The 22846-nt window shown below is 32.1% G+C and overlaps 2 protein-coding genes across 4 annotated transcripts in view; one reads left to right on the plus strand and one right to left on the minus strand.

Annotated features, from left to right (window-relative positions):
• LOC140451811 (lachesin-like) overlaps positions 1 to 9957 on the minus strand; it is a 264100-nt gene extending 254143 nt beyond the window's left edge. Inside the window, exon 1 of the mRNA XM_072545679.1 lies at positions 9846 to 9957. The gene's annotated coding sequence lies outside the window, so the exon portion shown is untranslated. The remainder of the gene's footprint in view (positions 1 to 9845) is intronic.
• Positions 9059 to 22846, plus strand: part of grh (grainy head) — a 311557-nt gene continuing 297769 nt past the window's right edge. The window contains exons 1-2 of one of the 3 annotated variants that reach the window (XM_072545678.1): positions 9059 to 9788; positions 10929 to 11734. In XM_072545678.1, the coding sequence (XP_072401779.1) occupies positions 11070 to 11734 (665 nt within the window). In that variant the 5' untranslated portion in view covers positions 9059 to 9788; positions 10929 to 11069. The remainder of the gene's footprint in view (positions 9789 to 10928; positions 11735 to 22846) is intronic. The other 2 variants (XM_072545676.1, XM_072545675.1) reach the window with 2 other exon arrangements.

Below are 22846 nucleotides of genomic sequence, written 5' to 3' on the forward strand. Positions count from 1 at the left end.
TGATTTTTTTAAATGGGAAAGTACATCATGTGACACCTCATTTAAAAACTTTTGAAACACTGATTTCAAAAATTTATAATACTTCGGTTGGGAAATTTACAGAATTTAAATTATGCGAGAAATAATGTAACGTACATTGTAACAATTTAATGAATTTTTGGTCGTTTGAGTTTATCTTTTTTAGATAGTTGAAGAGATTTTGTTTGTAAATGGAAGTAAAAAATATTTTTACAGTCTAAATTATTACAACTAAATTAAAGATTCATGATACGTAACGAACTGCAAGTGACAACTAATACTGAATAAACAAATTGAAAAATAATTAGAAGCTAAACCTTATTTTATTGTAAAATGTGTTCAAAATGTTTCTCATTTACTTCTTGGCAGTAATACAATCTTTTTCTTGTTTCTTCTTTAACTTTTTGCAACATCCTTTGATCAATAGTACGGCATTCTGAGACAATTCTTTGGCGTAGTTGGTCAATTGTATCTGGTTGTGTCTGATACACTTTTGGATTTTAAGTAACCCCGTAGAAAAAAATCCAATGTAGTTAAGTCAGAAAATCTTGGTGAAGTCACTCTATATGTCCTCGTCGGCCAATCCATCGTGCCGGAAAAACATTATCTAGATAATTTCGCACCCTGGCGGCATAGTGGGCCGTAGCTCCGTCTTGCTGAAATATGACGTTTTGAGGGATCTCTTGCGGATGATTTGTAATTATATCATCGATTGCCAGCGTTATATCGTCTCCAACATATTTTGGTAAGTTTCAACATTTAAATTACCCGTCAATAAATATTGGGCCTACAATATAGTTACATAATATGCCTGCCCAAATATTTAGTTTTTGTGGAAATTGCGTGTGACCTCGAAGTAATCTGGGACTTTCATCAGACCAGTATTTAACATTTTGACGATGAACGTGACCATTAAAAAAAAATGTCGTTTCATCACTAAAACAAATGTATTGAAGATAATTAGGATTCTGTGCAATAATATTGGACATGGTTCCGCAATATTTTACCCGTCTATCTGGTTCATCCTCTGATAATTCTTGAACCATTTTTATCTTGTAAGGATGAAATTTATTTTTCTTCAGAATCTTTAAAATTGTTTTCTGATCTACTTTAAAAACGTGAGCAACAGTTGTAGTAGAAGTAGACGGATTAACGACAAACTTACTTAACACAGAAATCTGTTTATCCTCGGAAAGACGTTTTCTTCCTGTCCGATTCTTATTTTGAACACTACCAATCTTAAAAAATTTGTTCACAACTGACTTAAACTAGCGCTCGTCTATTGGACGGTCAGGATAGCGTTCATTAAAAATTCTTACCGACTCAAGGTAATTTCGGCGAGCTTCACCATAAATTGTGATCATTTCGCAGTTTTCTTGTAAATTACGAAGTTGATCCATTTCTAAAATTCACAATAAACAAATTTCTTTTAGAATAACAACAAATCTACAGTATTAATACCGTTTATTTAGTATAGCTATCAAAAAACAATTTAGTTGTTAGGTAACGAAAAATCACAAAGTTTTTTGACCAGATCTAGAGATCTAGAGGTAGGTAGATTTCATTGAAACTCTTTCTCTCATAATTTCGATTCTATAAATTTTTGAAACAAAGTATTATAAATGTTTGAAATGTATTTCAAAAGCTTTTAAATGAGATGTCACATGATGTATTTTCCCATTTAAAACAGTTATGACTGTCACCTGTAGAGGGATCGCGTTAAGTTCGAAATATTGATGCTATAGTTATAATATATAATAATAATTATTTTAAAATTCGACCTATATCAGTGTTTTGCTTTCGTGCTAAAAAAAATAGGTTAATAGGGGCTAACACTTATTCCAGCGCATGCTATAATGTTTAGAATTTCAAATTGACAACCCCCTTAGGAAGATATTTAGTCTTATGCATCGCACACACGTGGTTTTTCAGCAGTAAAATAAGCGCCCAAATTAAATATTACTCTATTTATATCTAAAACACGTCTCTTAATTTTCGCTGTCAATATAAAATCAAACTCTTTCCAATCACACTAGTATGACAAACTTATAAGGGTACCATTAATTTTCAACTGGTTTTGTCTGGTCAACAACCCAAGTACAGGCTATGAGCGATTCAATAAATATCTACACTTATACGTTAATCTCTCAGAGCTCACTAATTATAACTACATTAAATTGTAGGTAATAACTAATCTGGTTGTAATCTAAATGTTTTCATACCTTTGTTAACTAACATGGAATTGTCTTTAATGTTGAACAAAAAAGTAAAACTACTGGGAAAACAAACATTTTCGCTTAAAATGTACAGTGCACAAGAATTATATCAAAAGGATTTATTGTAAATAACTTCTTATTAATACTGCAGAAAGAAATTATGAAGGGATTTTTTAAATTCAATTTAGAAATAACTTGTTTTAAATTTTCATTACTAGAGCAATTTATTTTAGTACTTCTTATGTTGTACAGTAGATGGGACTATTGGGAAATTCGTAAAATATAGTTTTGGTTATTTATACTCGTAATTCCTTACAAATAAACAATAAAGTACTTATTTAGTACAATAAATTACTTTAATTCGAATACGCCATAATCTATTTTATTTTGTTTTATTTTATTTTATTTAAATCATAACTATTTTGTTTTTATTAACTTGTCACCGGTAAAATCATGTCTAGGCACTATTAAAGCTATGTGCTCTAATTTAACGTCAAATTGGACAATTTTAACGTTGAAAAAAACCTTGTTGTAGCACATAAAACTCACCAAGCCATACTTTTCACGGTATGTGTTTATAGGAACTGATGAAATCTGTATTTTGTATTCTATTTTTATGACCGTGGGTATTTAAAATCAGAAATTATTAATATTAAAAATGTAGAATGGAAATAAAATTAGTGAAAAATATATAGATCTCAAAAAAGACACTTTTTGTAAATAGGCAGAGAGATAGTGTATCCAATAAAATTGTTACGCAAAATATAGATATCTTATTTTTTATTTATTTATGACATTATTAACTTACTATTGACTATGACAATTAACTTATATTTTTTAAACAAATATACTTTATCTCCTTTAAAAAGTATCCGAACCCGCTCATGCGATAACCGAGGCTGTGAAGACCATTAACTCACATTTTTTTATTGTTGTGGTCCTAACCCTTTAGTTTTAAGAAGGCTTCCAGGTACAGTTGCTCCAAAAGTATTTTACCGTGGATGGTCCATTGATGATGACGCAAAAGTTGAAAACCAGCCGTATTCGAATATTCGACGACTATTTCAGAAAGTCGGTGTATTTACTTATTGCACATAATGTAGACATGTAATTGAATAATATTGTGCTACAAAACTTTTCAAAATATGGTAAATTCACACCAGAAAAAATTAAAATTAACTATTTATACATATTACCATTATATATATATATATATATATATATATATATATATATATATATATATATATATATATATCAGAAATAAAAGAAAACTAAAATAATAATCTGCAGCATGTGGAATCTACATATCACTGATAAATTTTAAAACTTAATAATAAATTTTAAGAAATATTAATTTTTAGTTTAAAGTTACATCTCTCAGATGAAATATGTAATTTAAGAAAGGAACCATAATATGCATAAGCTCGAGAAAATTTAAAAAAAACTAGTTGCGTTCAGTTTGGAAACTTTTAGAGGAACATTTGGAAACGAATAAGGCGCGAAATAGGATTAGGATTGGACAATGGAATGTTAGAGGGACTTTTAAAGTAGAAGCACTAAAAACTCAACAGGCACCTTAGAAAATTATGAAATAGATATCTTGTGCACGGTTTCTTTATTTTTTTTGTCGCCTTTGATAGTGTCTGGTCATTGATTGCGAGATTTGTTATGTAATGTTTAGACGTTTCATTGTTTGCATCTTTGATGGCTGGTATAAGTTGCCTATTTAGTCTATTATATACATGCTGGTCTATGTTGTGTCTAGATCTTTGCCAGGTCCTCCTCGCGCGAGTTTCTCAGTTATGAGTTGTCAGGGGATATTTGTGGTATTTGTTGGTTTGCGTTCAATTTGTGGAGTAGATTGAGGTAAAGTATTGAGCTGCTATATCTATGTCCTCTGGAGAACTGTTCCGAAGATTTAGATTCGTGTTTTATTCTAGGTAGGATTGAAAATCTGTCCATTTACTATTTTTTGAGGTTAGTCGAAGAGGGAGTCGGTTGTTTATAACTAAGTTTAATGCTAATGCTTACAGGTGTGTGATCGGATGAGAGATTGCAGTTCGATTCTACTATACAGTTGTCTCTAGTTTTGTTTTAAATTTTTCCTTGTTCTACATTATTATATCAAATAAGGTACTCACTCATTTTGGTTTCGTTTCAAATTAATAACCAGTACTACAATACGTGGATAAGTATTTAGTAGAATCGTTGCTGATCAAACAAGTATTGTATATTTAAGACGTGATTTAGTCCTGACCCCTTCAGGACTAATATTATTAGTCCTGAAGGGGTGACAGTTACCTAAAACAGGACAATAACACATATCACTGAAGAAAAAATTGACAGAAATATAAATCATATCCATATCATTTGTATTTTAAGACAAATCTTATACGCATGCAAGTTTTGGTAAAAAAAAGAAAATTGGTTGTAGAGCGCCGTATTTTTTCACTTCTGCAAGATGTTTTTCTTTTTCTAGATGTTTTTTCGTTCTCGCTAGTATCACCACATCATCCGCGTATGCTATGCACTGTTCCTTGGTAATAAAATTAGTCCTATTTGATCATATTTGAGCTTCTTACGATTTGTTTTAACACGAGGTTGAGTAAATTCATTGAAAGGGCATCCTCTTATTTTAAACCTCTATTCACTGTGAACTGCCTTGAAAAACTTTCTTCCAATTTCACCCCATTTCTCGTTTTTCTGAGTGCATCTGACTAGCCTTATAAGCTTTTTTGGTATTTCTAACTTTCTCCTAGCCTCATATAACATTCTTTGGTTGACGGAGTCGTATGCTTGTTTAAAACCGATAAATAACATATGTAATCCTTTCTGTATTTTATAAGATTTGTTCGTAGCTATTATTTTAAATTTATTTTAACATACTTATTTGTTCAGTAGTTTTTCTTCCTGGTCTAAACCCTCCTTGGTATTCTCCGATCACTTTGTTATCATTAATCTTTTCCTAATAATTTTTGTAAGTATTTTATACTAACTACTTCTAACAGTGATATACCTCTATAGTTTTCTCACTTTGTTTTGTCGTCTCTTTTATAGATAGACAAATAAGAGCGCTATTCCATTGTTTTGGTTTTTCTTCGTTTTGCAAAAACTGCCAATGTCGAGTAGATTATTCTTTGTTTCAGTCTTTTGTCGCCTTCCTAAAAAATCTCAGCTGTAATTGCTTTTCTTCTTCCTACAAATTCTGTAAAGTTCTCTACTTTTAACCACATAGTTTTCGATCGTATTTGGGTATTTTGTCTGTCTCTTTGTACTTTTGCCCTGTTTATTTTTGTCAAAGCATTCCTACATTCTTCATCGAACCAGTCTTGACGTTTCTTTATATTTACTGTTCCTATACACTTTTTCGCTTCTTCCGACGTGGCTATCTGTATGATCTACTATTCTTCTTCTAATTACTGCTTGAATGAATTCTCTATCCTTTTATTTATTCCTTACTCTAGTCTGTTTACTACCTGTTTCTCTTAAAGGCACTCTGATTGGTAATTTATTCTGTTTTAACAAGTTTAGAAATTATTGGTAATTCTTGATTTAATTTTGCTACTACTAGTGTATCGTCACTGTTGATATATGCCTCTCTCTAACTCCTGTAGAGGGCTGGCCGTATCTTCTGTACTTTCTATTAGGACATGATCTATGTGATTTTTTACTTTTCCATCGCGGGAAGTCCAGGTAATCTTATGATGTCTTTATGATCAAAACTTGTGCTAGCTATTTTTATTGTGTACTCTGTAGCAAACTCGAATAACTTTTTCCCATTTTTATTTACTTCGTTATGCAAATTTCGCCCCTTGTTATTCTTCTATATATTTCCTCTTTTCCGACTTTCGCTTTCATGTCTCTAATGATTATTTTTATATCGTATTTCTGTATATTCCCTATTAGGGTACTGAGCTTTTCGTAGAAGTTTGTTTTGGTTTCTAAATATTTATCTTCAGTGGGTGCATGTACGTTAATAGTATTTTTTTTATACTTTCCTCTCACTCTCAAGTAACATATTTGACCTGATATTGGTTGCAAATCTACAACTGCTTAAAATCACCTGATTACCGGTGATAATAATATTCGATGCTGCCTCTAACATTATTACTGTGATAATATTGGTCGATGATAACTAGATTATATATTATTAACAATATTGCGTAAGCTATAGATTAGGGGCGTTTAATTTTTAACATTAATCATATTAAACCTATTCAACTTTTCGGACTCTAAATATCAATAAGCGTGATATTATTAAGTATAAAAAAAACTACTGGATCAAACCAGCTCAAACTCTGAAGAACGATAAACTTTTAATTATAAAACAATGTTTAAATCATAATCTTTTAATTTTCAGTAATAAATCAATATGGTCTTAAAATAAGTAACAGTAAAACTAAATTGATGATAATTACTAATCAGATTACTATTCACCATTTATGCAGTATACCAAAAATCATACAAGAAATATTTTTTATTAAATAAACAGATCTTTCATGCACAGTTATGAGGTTATTTATGGGATTCCACATCAAATACCTAACGATACCCGTCGTGATAGTCAAAAAGCACTGTTTTTTGAAAATTTCCTTGTCTTCTTGTTATAAATGTGGCTAAATTTCGTTGATACAGTACTCAATATTATTTTTTTAAGCGTTAACTGGAACAATATTTATACTTCTAAAGAAAATATCGTTTGTAAACCATATAACTTGGATAGGCAATTCTGATCACCAAGATTACACGAGCAAGATATGATTTATGTAGAAATAGAATTGTTTCTTAGCCTGTTCTGCCATTATACCATTTAATTGAATTAACATATGGATGAACTTATATCTTTCAATTGGACACAAAAGCTGGTTTATTAATTTTCCGATAGTGACTACTAGTAATAATTGTTATTGCCTTAAATAAGTCACAAGATTTAGAAGTAGAATAATCCGATTAATTCTCTAGCTCAAAATCAACAGCTTATAGATTTATTTGTTTCCAGACAATCACATGTGTTTTTTTCTAACCTCAAATGAAGCAATTTTAGAGAATACCATACCATCGAGAAAGATAAGCGTCATCGTTGATGAAAATTGTGTATAAAAAATAGTATATCTAGTTTTTCCACGGGCGAGTATGCATGCCCTGTCTGGGATAGATCAGCACACGCTAAGAAAGTGGATGTGGCCCCAAACGAAGCGTGCCGAAGGCCAACACCAACGCAATACTACCAACGGCGACTCTAGGCCGAACACCTGAAATGATTAGGCTTGGAAACGAAAATGTAAAAAAGTAAAATTTGATTCCAAAAGCCTAAAAGTTTTGCTCATTTTCATTTTTATGTCTTTCTAGAGCAATACTATTCTACCCGTAGATAGAGTATAAGACATAAAAAAAGGTGTGACTTTTAAACAATTCGTTTGGCAAATACGTGAAATCACACTGATTTCTCAAGATTGGATAAGTTCAGCTGCTTGAACGAATTTCTGGCATTCTAATCCACAGAAGTATACTTTTCTTAATTTTGCGAATATTTCTTATTATTTATAGTGTCAGTGATTATTACAATATCCATAAGTGACTTATTTTAAATCTTTATAATAAGTACTAACTATTTGTAAAAGAACATTATTATAACGAATCCAAAAATTAAGAAAAACTGAAACAAATATTAATCTAAAATAAAAATTATTAATTTTAACAGTGGAAGAAGTTGGAGATACTAATACGAGAGAGACAAAGTAGATTATTTAGCAAAACAAAACCAATCGATAGGGCTACGTTCCTAACGTTCTGTTGAAATCACTTTTAAATTTTAATAATATATAATTCCAAAGAGAACCAAATAATACAATGAAAGAAATTAAAAAAAAAAATATGTATAACTGACTAGGTAATTATTTATAGGAAAATTATATTGTAAAAATATATTTTATTTTACTGTTGAATCTGAATTTTAATCATATATAATTATTCCAAGAAAAAAGAAGAACAGTAGTGAAAGAAATCGCAAGAAATATATCTTTGGCATTAGGTACGTTAAAAAACTGAAATTAAAATTCTCATGGAATAATACTATATAAGCAACAACATTTAATATTTAAATAAGCATAAGTTTCTGATAAATTTTAAGCATATCTACAACAGATAAAATTAAATAAATTAAGTACAGATTTTAGGTGTTTAGTGTCTTCTGTATTTAAAATATTATTTATGGTTTTGTTTTCTTTTAATGTTTCTCATCAAAGAATCAAGGATGCAGTAACAACGTTGCCAGATCAATTCAATTCATCGATTTATATATTACCGAAAATATAAAAGTAATATTTTAGAAAGCACTATATTCACATGAATAACTGATAGCTAGCCTATTATAGAAATAATCTACCATTAAATAAACTAAATGCACTATACAATAATATATAGTACACTCTAACCATCAACTAGAAAGGGGAAAATTTAATATTTTACAAAATAGACACTAAAAAGACTTGTCATAATATATACAAGGGATACTTCATTAAGGTTTTTAAACATCTCCACAACCCTACTGTCAGAAATATCACACAAAGGTGTTCTCAACTTTTTAAAAATCATAAAGGTCCTCTAAAAATCTTCCAGTCAGGCATCTACGTCAATGGCGAGTCAAGTTTCACGCAGGTGATTATGTCGCCGTCTTCTTCTCAACCACGGGTGAGATACCTTAGCAACATAGTTGCCAAATGTTAAAAACATTATTTTCTTACTTCTATAATAATATAAACGTATATTCCGTGTTAAATTTTAAATCAAACACGGTATAAATAACCGTTAATTGAGAGTAGTTAGTTATTGTTGAATTTAAATGAATGACTGTTTTAGTGTTTTCCTTTTGAGTTAAATAGAGGTAAAAAAATATTCCTTTAGAGTAATTTTCTGTAAAATATCTGAAAAGATGGGAGATATGGTAGTCGCGCAATGGCAACCATGATTTGAGTCCGAGTTGATGCTGCCATCGCGCAGAGATGAGAAGAGTTAAGCGAACAAAACTCCCACGTATTCTGTGGAGACTGAGAACATGGTGCGCTAGAGAAAAACAAGAGTGAGAGGGAGAATTGGTTGAAGTGAGAGGTAGTGAGTATCGGTCTGGCGGAATGATCGACCCGCGGGGGCCTGGCGGCTGAACACTACTCTGAACGCGACGCACGACCTCGGAATCGATCGAAGACGCGCTTCTTTATTCTTTCTCTCATCACGCTGTGGATATATCAAAGGACAGAAAACAAAAGGTGCGCGATCGCTGTAAAATCGTTCCTGCGATCAACATTGAACGGCCGCAACTAACAGTCAGTAGAGTATTAGTTCGAAACACCTGTAGACGCTAGTATGTAATTGAATATAGATTTCTGGTCAATACTGAGGAATGCATGTTATCAGAGAGTGGTGGGCATGAATCTGTCGGGCAGTGTGTCCGTGTGGTGTAGTGCGGGCCCCATCAATATGTCTCTTTCGCCCTTGTGAATGACCGACCGGCCAAACAAAGGGATTATATTTACTGCGATTCTTCAATTATAGGTAAAAACAAACACCTATTTCGCATGTTTATAGTCTGCTAAACATTAATGAACTTACTCTCTTAACTGACACTTTGTTTGCTTTTTAAACAATCATAAAAACAAATTCTCCTGCAGCTATGTCACAAAAACAACAAACTAGTCCACTGTCACCTGATACACACCGGCCGGGCCGCAAGCATGTTCACTCACACCTAGTTGTTTTCAATATTGAATGATTACAATAATACCTGTTATTGGAGAACTGGCAGACCTGTTCATCAACTATTGCTGACTCTTAATCTTGAATGGCGTCTCGTTACGCCCCTACTAGTTTACCTGCTTGAATACTCGTATATGCACTTGCACTCTCATCGGTTTTTAAATTTAGGCGCCGCTTCTCTATGAGTATCAGCTAACCTGTCATTAGAAATCAATTTTTGAAAATATGCAAATTAGGAACAACCTTGAATGTCACTTGCTGTTTACGCCATGCTTTTTCTTATAAACCTTTTCATTTTACATATTGACAACACGCCCATAATGTCCAATTATGTGCGTCAGTGACCAATCGAAAGGAATATCCGATATCGAACCAATACCGGCCAACTATCTGTACTTGAATTCTCAATTAGCCTGCTCATACTCAGAATATCAACGATATAAAAAAGTTTTATATTAATATATTGCATACCAAAAAAGTGCACCTAACTTCATTAATTTGCTATTAAAAAAACTTTTATATTCTTTAAAAAACAGTCCCCGTTATTTTTGTGATTCTATTTACATAGGGAAATCCCTCAGTCTAGGTAATTTGATTGCTACCGGGAGATCTCACACATTTCTCAATCCCCAGTATATGTATTCTCCCATATGGCAGTCAAACCTGTCCCGAGTTCGGCACGTGGAGGTTCCGGTTTATTGCCGTCTACTCAAAGGCCGGAATATTATTCCTCATGAAACCTGCTAGACGCGAAACCGGCCCAGCTTTTCTCTTTAACCAGACTTTTTTGGATCTGAAATAATAGTGTTGATCTAAACCGGTACCAGTAGTAAAAGATGAATCGTTTATAGTAAAGATCATTCTGCACGTGCCTTTTATGACCTGATTTATTATTAGCGCAACTGATGCTTTTAGTATTTTATTTTTCTTTATTTTCAGATTAACCACTGCTCTAAAAAAATAATACATCGAAAATTGATGATAACTTCATTTTGTTAGCCATAGTTGTGCCATAATTTGAGTTTATACGTAAACAAGTGCAATAAATCGATATCTGTGATAAAAACTATTAATGCCATAATGACTCGTCGACAAATTGATGATTTGTCCTCTAGCTCTTCGCCATCATTGGAAACGGACCATGGAATGATGTCTCCGCCGCCTCCCCAAGCTTCTCCTGCTAACAGATCTCCCACAGGGGACGATCGCGGTTCACCAGCCATGTTGGCAACTATGACGCCGGTCAACGTCATGGAGCTCAAAAAGGAGATGGAAGAAGAAAGTGCCATGGGGAGACCCCCCTTATACACTCAGGTAAAAACAGAAGTCTTGTATGAAAAAGATGACGATATTTATGCTCAAGGAATTGCTGATAAGAATGACACTCCGATAGACTTAATATACGAGGACGGTAATAAAACTGTTATTTACACAACAGCCCCAGACCAGAAAGGACTTGAAATTTATTCCGCGGATAATTCGGGAGAAATAACTATAAACAATATAAGTGCGCACCAAATACATGGTCAACCGATATCAGATGTCTTGATCGATAGTGGTACAAACACTATGGTAAACTCAAGTGGGGAGACTGTCGGTAGTCCTCCAGGAACAGTTTCAGTTGTTCTTCAAGGAAACGGCCAAGGACTTCTACAATATCCTCAAGCACAAGTACCTGGTACCACGGTTTTAGTACTCTCAGAGCTGGTAGATGACGTAGGAGTCGTTCCTGTAGTAGGACTAAGGTAAGTCTTTATTTACTGTTTACTTCTTGTTACATATTTAATAGTTGGTAGGGTAAACGTTGGATGTTAAATTGAGGTTACTAGTAAGAGTTGAAATCTATGATATACGTTCTTAAAAAAATAAATTAGACTTTTCTTGTTTTACTATTAGGAAAATATTGTGAAGTTTAATATTTAAAAAACATATGACGTTATTAGCAATAAAACATACATGTTTATTTATCAAAAAAAAATATTAACATATAATACAATGTTGCAACATCTGTATACGGGACGTTCAATTAAATAAATGCTAGAAACATGTCAAAAAAGGTTAGTTCTTTGAAGAATACATTCAAAATAAATTAAATATTAGCCAAAATAATATCAACATCCACTTCTAAAAAAAATATAGTATATTTCAGAAAAAAAAACTATTGTTGTTTCTGTTCTTATAAAACCTTATTATTCTTTTATATTAATATGAATAAAAATTACATTTTTAACTAATATTTGACTGGAAATGGTTTTCAAAAAATATTATTTTAAAAAATTCTGCGAAAATATGTAACCAATAAGTTGTTGTTTGAAGGTTATGTTTTTCAAAATTGATGGTTGATTTACATCGCTCGATCTTATAGGCAACAGCATACTTGTAGTTGAAAAAAAAATCAGAGGATCATGTTTTTACCATCGGGATATCAAATTCTGAGTTTTGTGTATGTTGGTATTGTATGTTTGGGTAATGCGTGTTTACGTAGATTATTGTTTTTGTATTGGGTGTTGCATATGTATTGTGTACAAATTATAAATGACATGTCTCCAATTTTTGAGATACCCTATTAATCCGCTATTGTTGGTATATTCTTGTTGTTGACTTCTTCTTTTAGTATTGGCAACCAAAGCTTGCTACATTTTGCTGATGGGTTTGCTACATATTTTTCTTCATTAAGTAGAATAAAAACTGCTTCTATGACTTTTCTTTCTTTTATCTCTGTTTCTTTCATGATTATTGATGCGTCTTTCAATAATTGTGCTCTGTGCTTATTATCCCAGACGTGTTTGCATATCTGAGATTTGTCGAAGTCTCTCTTTTTCATTTATGTTTCATGCTCGTTTATTCTCACACTTAGTTGTCTTGCCGTTTCCCCCACATAGAAATTGTTGCATTCACAGAGTATATAGATGCAGTTCTTTGATCTTTCTAGTGTGTTGTTAGAATTAGTTTTAGATAGGACAGATCTGAGTGTGTTGGTTGCTTTGAATGTTGTTGTGATGTTGTGCTTATTTCCTATCCTTTTTAATTTTTCTGATAAGAAATTTACATATTATAGTATTTTTGTCATCTTTGAGCCCCTTCTTGTGAGTAATTCTGGATTGTTTGTGGTGTTTTGTTTTTTCCTTTCTTCGATATTGTGAAATTCTTTGTTTATAAATGATAATAGGTAGTCATTTTTTATAAAAACGTTTGTTAGCAGGTTTTTTCTTCCTGAAATGCATTTTCATTAGAGCATGTACTTCCTTCTTTATTTTATAATTCCTTTTTTGATATTTACATTTCTGTTGGTGTGCTTTAGTTTTCTGTACACTTTGGTTGCGTATCCTCTTCTTTTATAAGTAACACATCGAGAAAACAAAGTAAATTGTAGTTTTCTTTTTCTATGGTGAATTTGATTGATTTTTCTTTACGTTGATGTCCATCAGAAATTTATTTAAGGCTTCTGGTCTGTGAGCCCAAATGAAGGAAACAGCATCTACAAATCTCCACCTACCGTGTGTTGTTTGTCTTGTTGGTGTACAATATGTTTTGTTCGAAATCCGAAATTTCGCTTGTAGAAATCATTATCTAGTTAAAAATAAGTGATGTCTCTGCAAAGTGTTAATAGCTCCATGATAGCTGATACATTTAATTTGGTTTTTGTTATCAATATATTATATCTCTCTTATTAGCCTCTTATTATTTTTAGAGTTTTCTCCAATGGTACATGTGATATTATGTACCATGTGGTACATAATATACATATATACATATATACATGTGGTTGATGAAAAGACATATGATATTAAAACTGACTAGCATATTATTAGAATCATTAAAATATATTTCTGCTAATTTTTGCAATAATTTGTGACAGTTTTTGATAAAAGATGTGTGCTTAAATCTATATTATGTCTAAGAGGAACTTTGACAGTCTGCTGCATGAAGAACCCATACTGCTGCAAATTGGTCGTGCGAGGGGTACATTTTCTTTGTGAATTTTTGGGCCTGCTTATAGATGTGGTGTTCTGCTGTAATGTTCTTCTTTGGTAGTTTGTCAGGTATTCCTTAAATTTGTGCAGTGTTTTATATATTTTGTTTTCTAGTGATTTGTTTGGGTCCTTTTTTATTTTGGTGTAAGGTTCATTTGTGACCAATTCTTAAAATTTCTCCTGATAATGACCTTTGCCCATAATTATAGTTCCGCTGCCCTTGTCAGCTGGTTATATTATTATCAACTGTATTTTAGATAGATTGACAACAGTTGTGCTATTTGCATTTTATTTTTAGATTATTGTATTTGTTGTTACTGATATTTTCGAAAAGGTTGTCAGATAAAAAAACAGTTTCAGAACTTTTTTATTCTTGTTCTTCTTTCCGCTCTTCTGCCGGATATTCTTCGTTTCTATTTTTAATTCGAGAGTTTAAAAACCGTTACATGCTTCGTACCTTAATCATTATATTTTTATAAATCATTATCACATAATCACCTAATTCCACTTCTCCATTTTTATAAGTTACGCTTATTATTCTCTTGTTTCATAAATCCAGTTTACTAAATTTTGTTCAGTTCTTTTATTTTTTTAATTAGAAAAAAAATATGTAACATGGCTAGTTTTCCTTATTTTTGTCTATTTTATTAGTAGCCCTGTATATATATATATATATATATATATATATATATCCTCTGAATTTCATTAAGCAACCCTGTACAATTTTATTTTGTCGTTGTGAGTTTTTAAAAAGAAACACAAATCTGGCTTATCAAATAAAAATTATTTTTAAGTAAAAATCACTACAATTTTCTTGACTTAAATAGAATTTGAATATGATGAATAACTTAAATGTTTTCGTCATTAGCAAATAGTGTTGTTTACATACTGTAAAATTTTTGTGACTGTAGCTTTGTTTTGATATTATCAATAACAATTTTCTACCATAAACTCCCATTATCTCAACAAATTTATTGTATATATGTTCCATACATTGTTTTGTTATGAAACATTTCGTTTCATCGAAATGAATGTCATATCAATATCAATCCGCTTTATCAACATGTACTGCCTAAGCGTCTCCTAAGTCTTATTTAGACTTGCTCTTCTACTCCTTCCAGTATCTAGCAGATCAGCGATTGGTCTAATGCTACATCAGGGTTGGCCTCCTTCCTATCTCCCTCAAGCTTTTCCTTAAAATGTTCTGTTTATGTTCTTAGTATTTCTTGCTGTTCTGTCAATATAATACCCCTCTTTTCTCATATCGTTGTTCTCGGTTTGAATTATTTTCTGCATTTGTTCATCATCATCATCATTATCCAGCCTCAAAAGTCCACTGCAGAACATAGGCCTCTTCCTCGTGTTTTCAATCCCGTCTATCTTGTGCCACTCTCATCCTGTTCTCTCATGTGCATTTGTTCAGTTTCTGGTAAAATTTTCTTGTCTCTGTTGGCTTACTTAGTTCTTGAAGTTCTTTGTTCATATTTTCTCTCTTCTTTCTTCGGTGGATTTTCTTTACGTTATTTATATTGTCAATTCTTCGTCAAACCAGTCATTCGTTATTGTTATTCTTTGTTTACCTTCCGTGCCTAGTACTTTTTTAGCTGCTTCTTTTATGATGTTTCTACACTCTTCTCACTACCCATTTTATGTTTTCGTGTTTTAGTCTGTTTTTTAATTTTGTCTGTTTATATTTTCTTTATAGTCTCTCTTTTATTGTATCTTTGAGTCTTCTATATTGTACCGTTCATGTTTAGAACTCTTTTCTTTTTTATGTTTAAAATTCTGGCCCTTGCCGTACTTTCTACCTAGTAGTGATTAGAATCCGCATTTGCTCCTCTCCTGGTGCTTACGTTTATTATATTCGATTGGTGTCTTCGGTCTACAATAACCTGTTCTATCATATTTACTGTAAGTCTGTATTGGTAGATTGCTTATGGAAAACTCGAATATCTTTTGTAAATTGCTTTGATAGACTGATAATCTCTATTTCGCATTTAGTAGCAGCTTTTTAAGTAGTGGTATAATTTGCAGTAGTGCAAATTAAGTGGTAAAGTAAAAAAGTAGTGTTAAGTAGTGGTAGCATTGACACTAGACGCTGCCCATCATTGGTATCCAAGCTGCATAATTCGTATGAGTTTTATGAAAATAGTTCGCTATTAAAAGCGGCAGATATACTCTTATAGACCTCAGTAAGTTTCTGGAATATCGCAATTTCGTGACCTTGCTGGATGGAACTCAAAAATTCATTAATTAATTTTTAAAATTTTTACATGTGTGTGCAAGAAAAGAGAATCCCGTTGCTTGAGATACCGGTCGTCTAACTTTTATTCGCAGTATCTATAGAACAAGAAATACAAGGAAGCTACATATTATTTTCAAAGTATTTAATTTGGATATGAAGTTTGTTTCCATCTTATCATATACACAAAGTTTCCATGATACCCTGTGATGGAATTTTTACGTTGTGTATTTAAACTGAATGTTATAATAATACAGACCAATGTAGAAGTAAAAAAAACACAAGCCGTTTAAACTACAATATTTTTCCACTAAAGGTTGGGATTACCAGAAGATAACAGTCGATGTCATACTTCCCGCTGTTTTAGAAGCATATATTTAAATGTGGGCATTCCATATCAAATTGAGAAATGGCGGAGGATATTTAAATCTATACATTAGAAAGTAGGATATTGATCATTTCCTCGTAAATCCGTTGCCTATCATCCAATCTGACGTAATTTTTGTACAGCGTTGCCGCATTGTCAGGATAGTAGAGAATTATAAAATAATGAAAATGTGAGGTTTTAATGTCACAATCATATTCAAGATCAACCACCGCAGAATAAAAATCCTATTAATGTTCTGAAGCTTATTCTCTTGTAGAATTTTAATATTATTTACTATTTTTATTGGGAATTAACCATATTGTCAGTTTAAAACACGTTTATTTTGACATTTCGATTTCCTCTTCGGAAACAAATTATTTTGTTTCGTTACAAAAAATTCTAATAATAGTTTAATTTTATCTGCTGCATTCATATTGACAATTCAGACACTTCAAAGTAAATAACTTTAAAATGATATAGGTAATGGATTTTGACAAGAGCTACGACCTTGTAAATAACAGGTAAACTTGTGTACTGAATCGGCATGACTCATAGCTCTTATTAAAATCCATTACCTCTATTGTCAATATTATTGAGATACGTTCTTGGGACGACTTTATTGGAAGTTATTTATTTTTATTTTCATAAAAATTATAGGTTCAGACTAAATCCTAGTAGAAAGCTTAAAACGCATAAATAATGAAACCTTAGACATTATAGTAGACTTATTTAACACAATATACCAAACAGGAGATATACGGGAACAATAGTTGTTCGGCTCACGATTAGTTTACCGTAAGATATAGTCGCTATAAAATACTATTTTATCAAATTAAAATAATATACGACAACAATTTTGATAGAACTTTTATTGACTAAGCTAAACGAGTGTACAGAACTGAGTTTCGAATGATACTCGTAAAAATACATTACAAAACGTCTAACAGAAGCCCCTAGTGGAGGGGAGGTCGTTTCTAAAAATTATAAAATTTTTATCTTGGGAAAGCACGTATTGTCCTTCTCAGAAATACATAAATACGTAGCGGGCATTTTAATTTTTTAATAGATTTCTGGAAGCTAATTTACCCAAACTTTAAGAATTACCGATATCAATCTAAAATAATAAAGTAAAATCGACAAACAACATGAAGTAAATTATAATGAGACTTTACAATAGTTATTCTCCCCCTTTTGCGCTTCTGTAAATACGGAATAATATCATTAATAAGTCATGTTTTCAAATTATTCTTGAAAATAATACATGGTCGTGTAAATAAAAAAAATGGAAGAAGAAATAGATGATAGTCAGTTTGGATTCACAAACGGACTAGAAACCAGAGAGGCGTTATTTTCTTTTAATATAATGTGGATGTGCATGTGTTGATTTTGAAAAAGCACATAACAAATTCTAAAGACAAAAAAACACAGACAAAAGCGACTCAAAAAAAATAACAAACCTGTACTGCAATCAAAAAGCACAAATTGTAATAGATAACGAACCCAATTCAGAAATTGAAATCAGGAGTGGAGTTAGGCAGGCTGGGATTTACTATGTCTCCATTATTATTCAATGTATATACTGAATCCATTTTTGAAGGAGCGATACTATCTGAAAGTGAAGGAATAATAATTAACGGAATAACTATTAACAACATAAGATATGCAGATGACACCGTGGTTATGGCAAGCTCTGCTGAACAACTCCAATTACTTCTAAACAAGACAAGCACTTTCTGTGAAAAATATGAACTAAAGTAAATATAAAAGAGAATAAATATATGTTAATAACAAAGAAAACATTCATTCTCACAGCAAATGACTAATTGGCTGTGAAATAAGTAAAATATTTCATATACTGTTTTGATGTCATAAAGGCTGTAGATATTTGCTCATTGTGCTGACCCAATTTTGGGCGATGTATGTGACGTATTTTTCAAGTAACTCAGGCTTTAATTTTTTTGTGTCTGATGCAATCATAGAGCACTAGGTACTGCCTCCCTCACTATGCAAGATTGCAAAAAAGGGAGCCCTAGTATAGGTAAGAGCTGCAGTACGTCAATACATTTGTTTAATGCTAGTTTGCGTTTGTTTATCTTTTTAATTCCATGTACTTAGAAGTAATTCTGAACAAAAAGATTTGGGCAATGAAGAAAGCAAAACTATTATCTATAGAGGTATAAGAATGACCAATTAGAGCGCCTTCGAGAGAAACAGGTAGTAAGTAGACTAAAAAAAGTGTGTAGGAACAGTACATATAAAGAAACATCTAGATTGATTTGGTGAAAAATGTAGGAATGCTTTGGCAAAAAGAGACAGGGCAAAAGTACAAAGAGAGAGAGCAAATACCGACATAAAATACGATCGAAAACTATGTGGCTAGAAGAAAAGAAGTTTAAAGAATTTACAAAAAGAAGAAAAGAAAGCAGCTAGGACACCAATTAAAAACCATAGAAGAAGCCTACATATACGAATAGGTAAAACATTTCTTCCAAGAAGTTAAGAAATCCAGAGAAACTAAAAAAATAATACAGAGTATTGCAGAAACAAAGAAGGTTTACTTTTAGGAGAAACCACACAAAAATGAAACAGATGGGCGGAATACTCCGAAGATCTGTTAAATACAGACCAACAAAAAGAACTAGAGGGAAATGAGAATTGGCAAGAAAATTAAGAGGGGAGGTGCGTGGACGTAGCTCTGAAAAAATTTTAAAAAAATAGTAAGAGACCTAAAAAATAACAAAAGAGCAGGAGAAAGTGGTATCCTAGATGAGATTTTTATAGAAGGCGACGAAAGACTGAAAGAAAGAATATTCCGCTTGACATTAACATTTTGACAGAAGAAAGAAATAGCGAAACAATGGAATAACGCTCGTATTTGTCCGATCTACAAAAAATGCCGCAAAACGAAGTGTGAAAACTATAGAGGCATAGCACTATTAGAAGTAGTCTATAAAATACTAGCAAAAATTATGAGCAAAAGATTAATTAAATATAAAAACAAAGTTATCGTAGAATACTCGGGAGGGTTTAGACCAGGAAGAACAACAACTGATCAAATAAATAAGTTAAAATTAGTTCAAAATAATAACTACGAACAAAACTTAGGATTACGTATGTTATTTATCGATTTTAAACTGGCATGCGACTCCCTAAACCGAAGGATGCTATATGAGGCCATGAGAACGTTAGAAATATTAAAAAAACTTATAAGGCTAGCGAGAATGACGCTTAGGAACACGAGAAATGGCGTAACAATAAGAGAAAGCTTTTCAAAGCAGTTCACAGTGAATAGAGGTTAAAAGTTAAAAGAAGGGAATCCGCTCTCAACGAATTTATTCATATTAGTATTAGAATAAATCATAAGAAGATCAAATATGAGCACAAACAAGACTATCTTCAGTAGCAAGGAACACTGCATAGCGTACGCAGATGATGCGATGTGGTGATACTAGCGAGAACGAAAACATTTAGAAAAAGTTTTCCAAAAATTTGCAGAAGAAGCGAAAAGATACGGACTAACAATAAACCAAACAAAAACGCAATATATGGAAATGAGAGGAGACAGGATAAATGACAGCAAATATATAAAAAAAACAGAAAAAAAAAATAGATAGACAAAAGATTAATAAAGGGGAGCAGAGCGGTAAGGTCACTAAATTCAAAACTGAAAGCAAAAAATGTGTCAAGAACAGCTAAACTCCGAGTCTACGAGACTGTGCTGGGTTTCATTTTTACTCGGGCGTTGAAATCACCTATAATATCATATATTCATTTTGTGGGGTGTTGTTTATTGTAATACTTTGAAGGTGAAGATTTGACATCTAATTTAATTTTGACGCTAACTATTCGTTCAGAGATGTATCTAAATTCTTGTGCTAATTGTATACGGTTTGTATGTATTAGCAGGGCAATTTCTTCTTTGGCTCTGGGTTCTTTCGCAACACCACTCGATATTATCAAGAAATTATCTAATAATTTGACCTTTTCTTTTTTCTTTGTATCTTGGATGCACATACCTATATTTATATGTTTCTCTGTAAGTTCTTTAGTAATTTCTTGTTCTCTGGTGTTTAATAATTGAAACGGTGCTTGAAGCACTATTCTTGTTTTGAACTTATCCTGTTCCATGGCATAGTCCTATTTGTATGAGCAGTATAGGTTTATAGTCTATTGGTAGACTCCCTTCTCTTTTATCGGGACTTGAGACCGGTAAAGGCTCTGTCGAAATATTCGATCTACTCAACAGTACTGCAAGCAAAGCTAGAATTTGAATTTGAAGGAGAGGAAAAACGGGATATTTTGGACGCATAATAATTATATAGATGCACAATATATGGATAGGACGTAAAAAACTGTCTTGGTTACGCACTATTGGATAATGATGCGATATGACAGCTGAGGAACTATTTAGCGCAGCAGCTGATACAGAAACATTCCAAAAACTTAAAAACATAATAACCAACGTTTAATCAAACACATGGAAGTAATTGAACCAATATCATACGTTAACTTACTGGTATTACAAATATAGATAAACTGTTACTATTGTTTTTGATTGTATCGGTTTTTTCATTGATAAACATTTATCACTAACGAGATAGTTTCCTTTGAACTGTTTCCTCTTCAATTACCAAATAAAGACATATGCCATTCATGTATAACTATGGAATATTAATTGTTCCGATTACCAATCTTCATTAACAATCTGAGATACATTTCAACGATATAAGAATAGAATACAATTCCACATATTTTCTATACCTACTGTATAGATTTTTTAGAATATTGAGTTATTTTGTTTTCGAGGATTCATAATTCCTTATTAAAATTGTTCTCACACCGTATACAGAGATGAATGCTTATGGAATTGAAATTGTGTTCCATTATTGTATAATCAAGGTCAGGTCACGACAGTATACTTTGTATTACGAACAATAATAGTGTACAGTAACGTAATTATTGCGAAAAGGCTAATGTATGTTTTTTGGAGTGACGTTTATTTCTCATATCTGCAATTTCATGAATGATTGGTGTGTCTTAAATGAATTGGTTTTTAAAGCATACCAAATCTAAGAATTTGAATATATTTAATGATGATCATTACGTGAGATCGTTTGACTGTGGACGTACATTGGGAACCACGGTCATTTTAAGAGGTAGACTGTAGTAGTAAGTAAGTAAGAAGTAAATGATTTGTCCATATTCTATTATTCTGGCTGTTTTTGTGAAACTTCTTTCTCTTAGGTCGTATAAATCCATCAGATTGTTTCTTTTTACAGCGTTTTCAGATTAATTTGCCAAACGTTCTATATAAAGTCGTTCTATATAAATCTTTAAGGTTGTATCCTTTTTCTAGACTTTTGTTGTCTTTTCTACTGTTTGTTTCAATTAACTTTATTTTAACTTCTTGCGGTCTTAAACTTTTCACATTTTTTTTATCAGGCATGGTTTGTTGTTTTTTTTTGCTTTCAACGCCCAATTATTTTCATAGCTGTGTTTGTAACTGGTGTCTTAAATGTGTTCCATATTATTTCTTCTATATTATTTTGTCGCAGTTCGACGGGGTTCGATTTTATTTTCCAAAGCACTTCTATATTCTTTCTGCTTTCCTTCATCCAAAACCGTTGCTATATTCAACTTTGTCCTTTTTCTTTTATTATCCGTGTGACTTGCAATTAGCTTATCTTTAGTGCGATTCTCACAAGGTTATGGTATGAGCTTACTTCGGCTCCACCTCACTCTAACTTCTTTTAGGCTGTTTTGATCGTTTTGGTTGTTAAACTGTTTCTATAATTCTATTAGTCGTTCTCCATTATCGTTCTCCGTTCTCACTTTATAAATTACCATTACACAGTCACCCATCATCACCATGATGTTCCTCTTATACTCCCTTCTCAGGTAGAAGACGGTAATGGAAATGCTGTTACCATTAACTTGGAGCACTACGTGAAAATGATCACCAACTTCTTTTCACTTGAATTACGACGACAACATGTTCCATTCCGACGTGTGTGGTTCCAACAGGATCGGGTAACCGCCCACACACCCAGAACAACAATGAACGTTATTCGCCCTCTCTTCTGTGGTTGCTTTATTTCCAGGTTTGGTGATATTCATTGGTCTCCAAGTTAAGGTCACCACATGACTGATGTGATTTTCCACACTTAATTATGATGATGCTATTTTATTGTGAACCCGAATCGGTCAATAAATTTGTTTTTGAGTAAAAATTACTGATTTTCTAATTTTTTAAAAACCGCTCGTCCTTTGTACC

The sequence above is a fragment of the Diabrotica undecimpunctata genome, chromosome 10, assembly GCF_040954645.1.
Source record: "Diabrotica undecimpunctata isolate CICGRU chromosome 10, icDiaUnde3, whole genome shotgun sequence".
In the NCBI taxonomy this organism is placed as follows: Eukaryota; Metazoa; Arthropoda; class Insecta; order Coleoptera; family Chrysomelidae; genus Diabrotica; species Diabrotica undecimpunctata.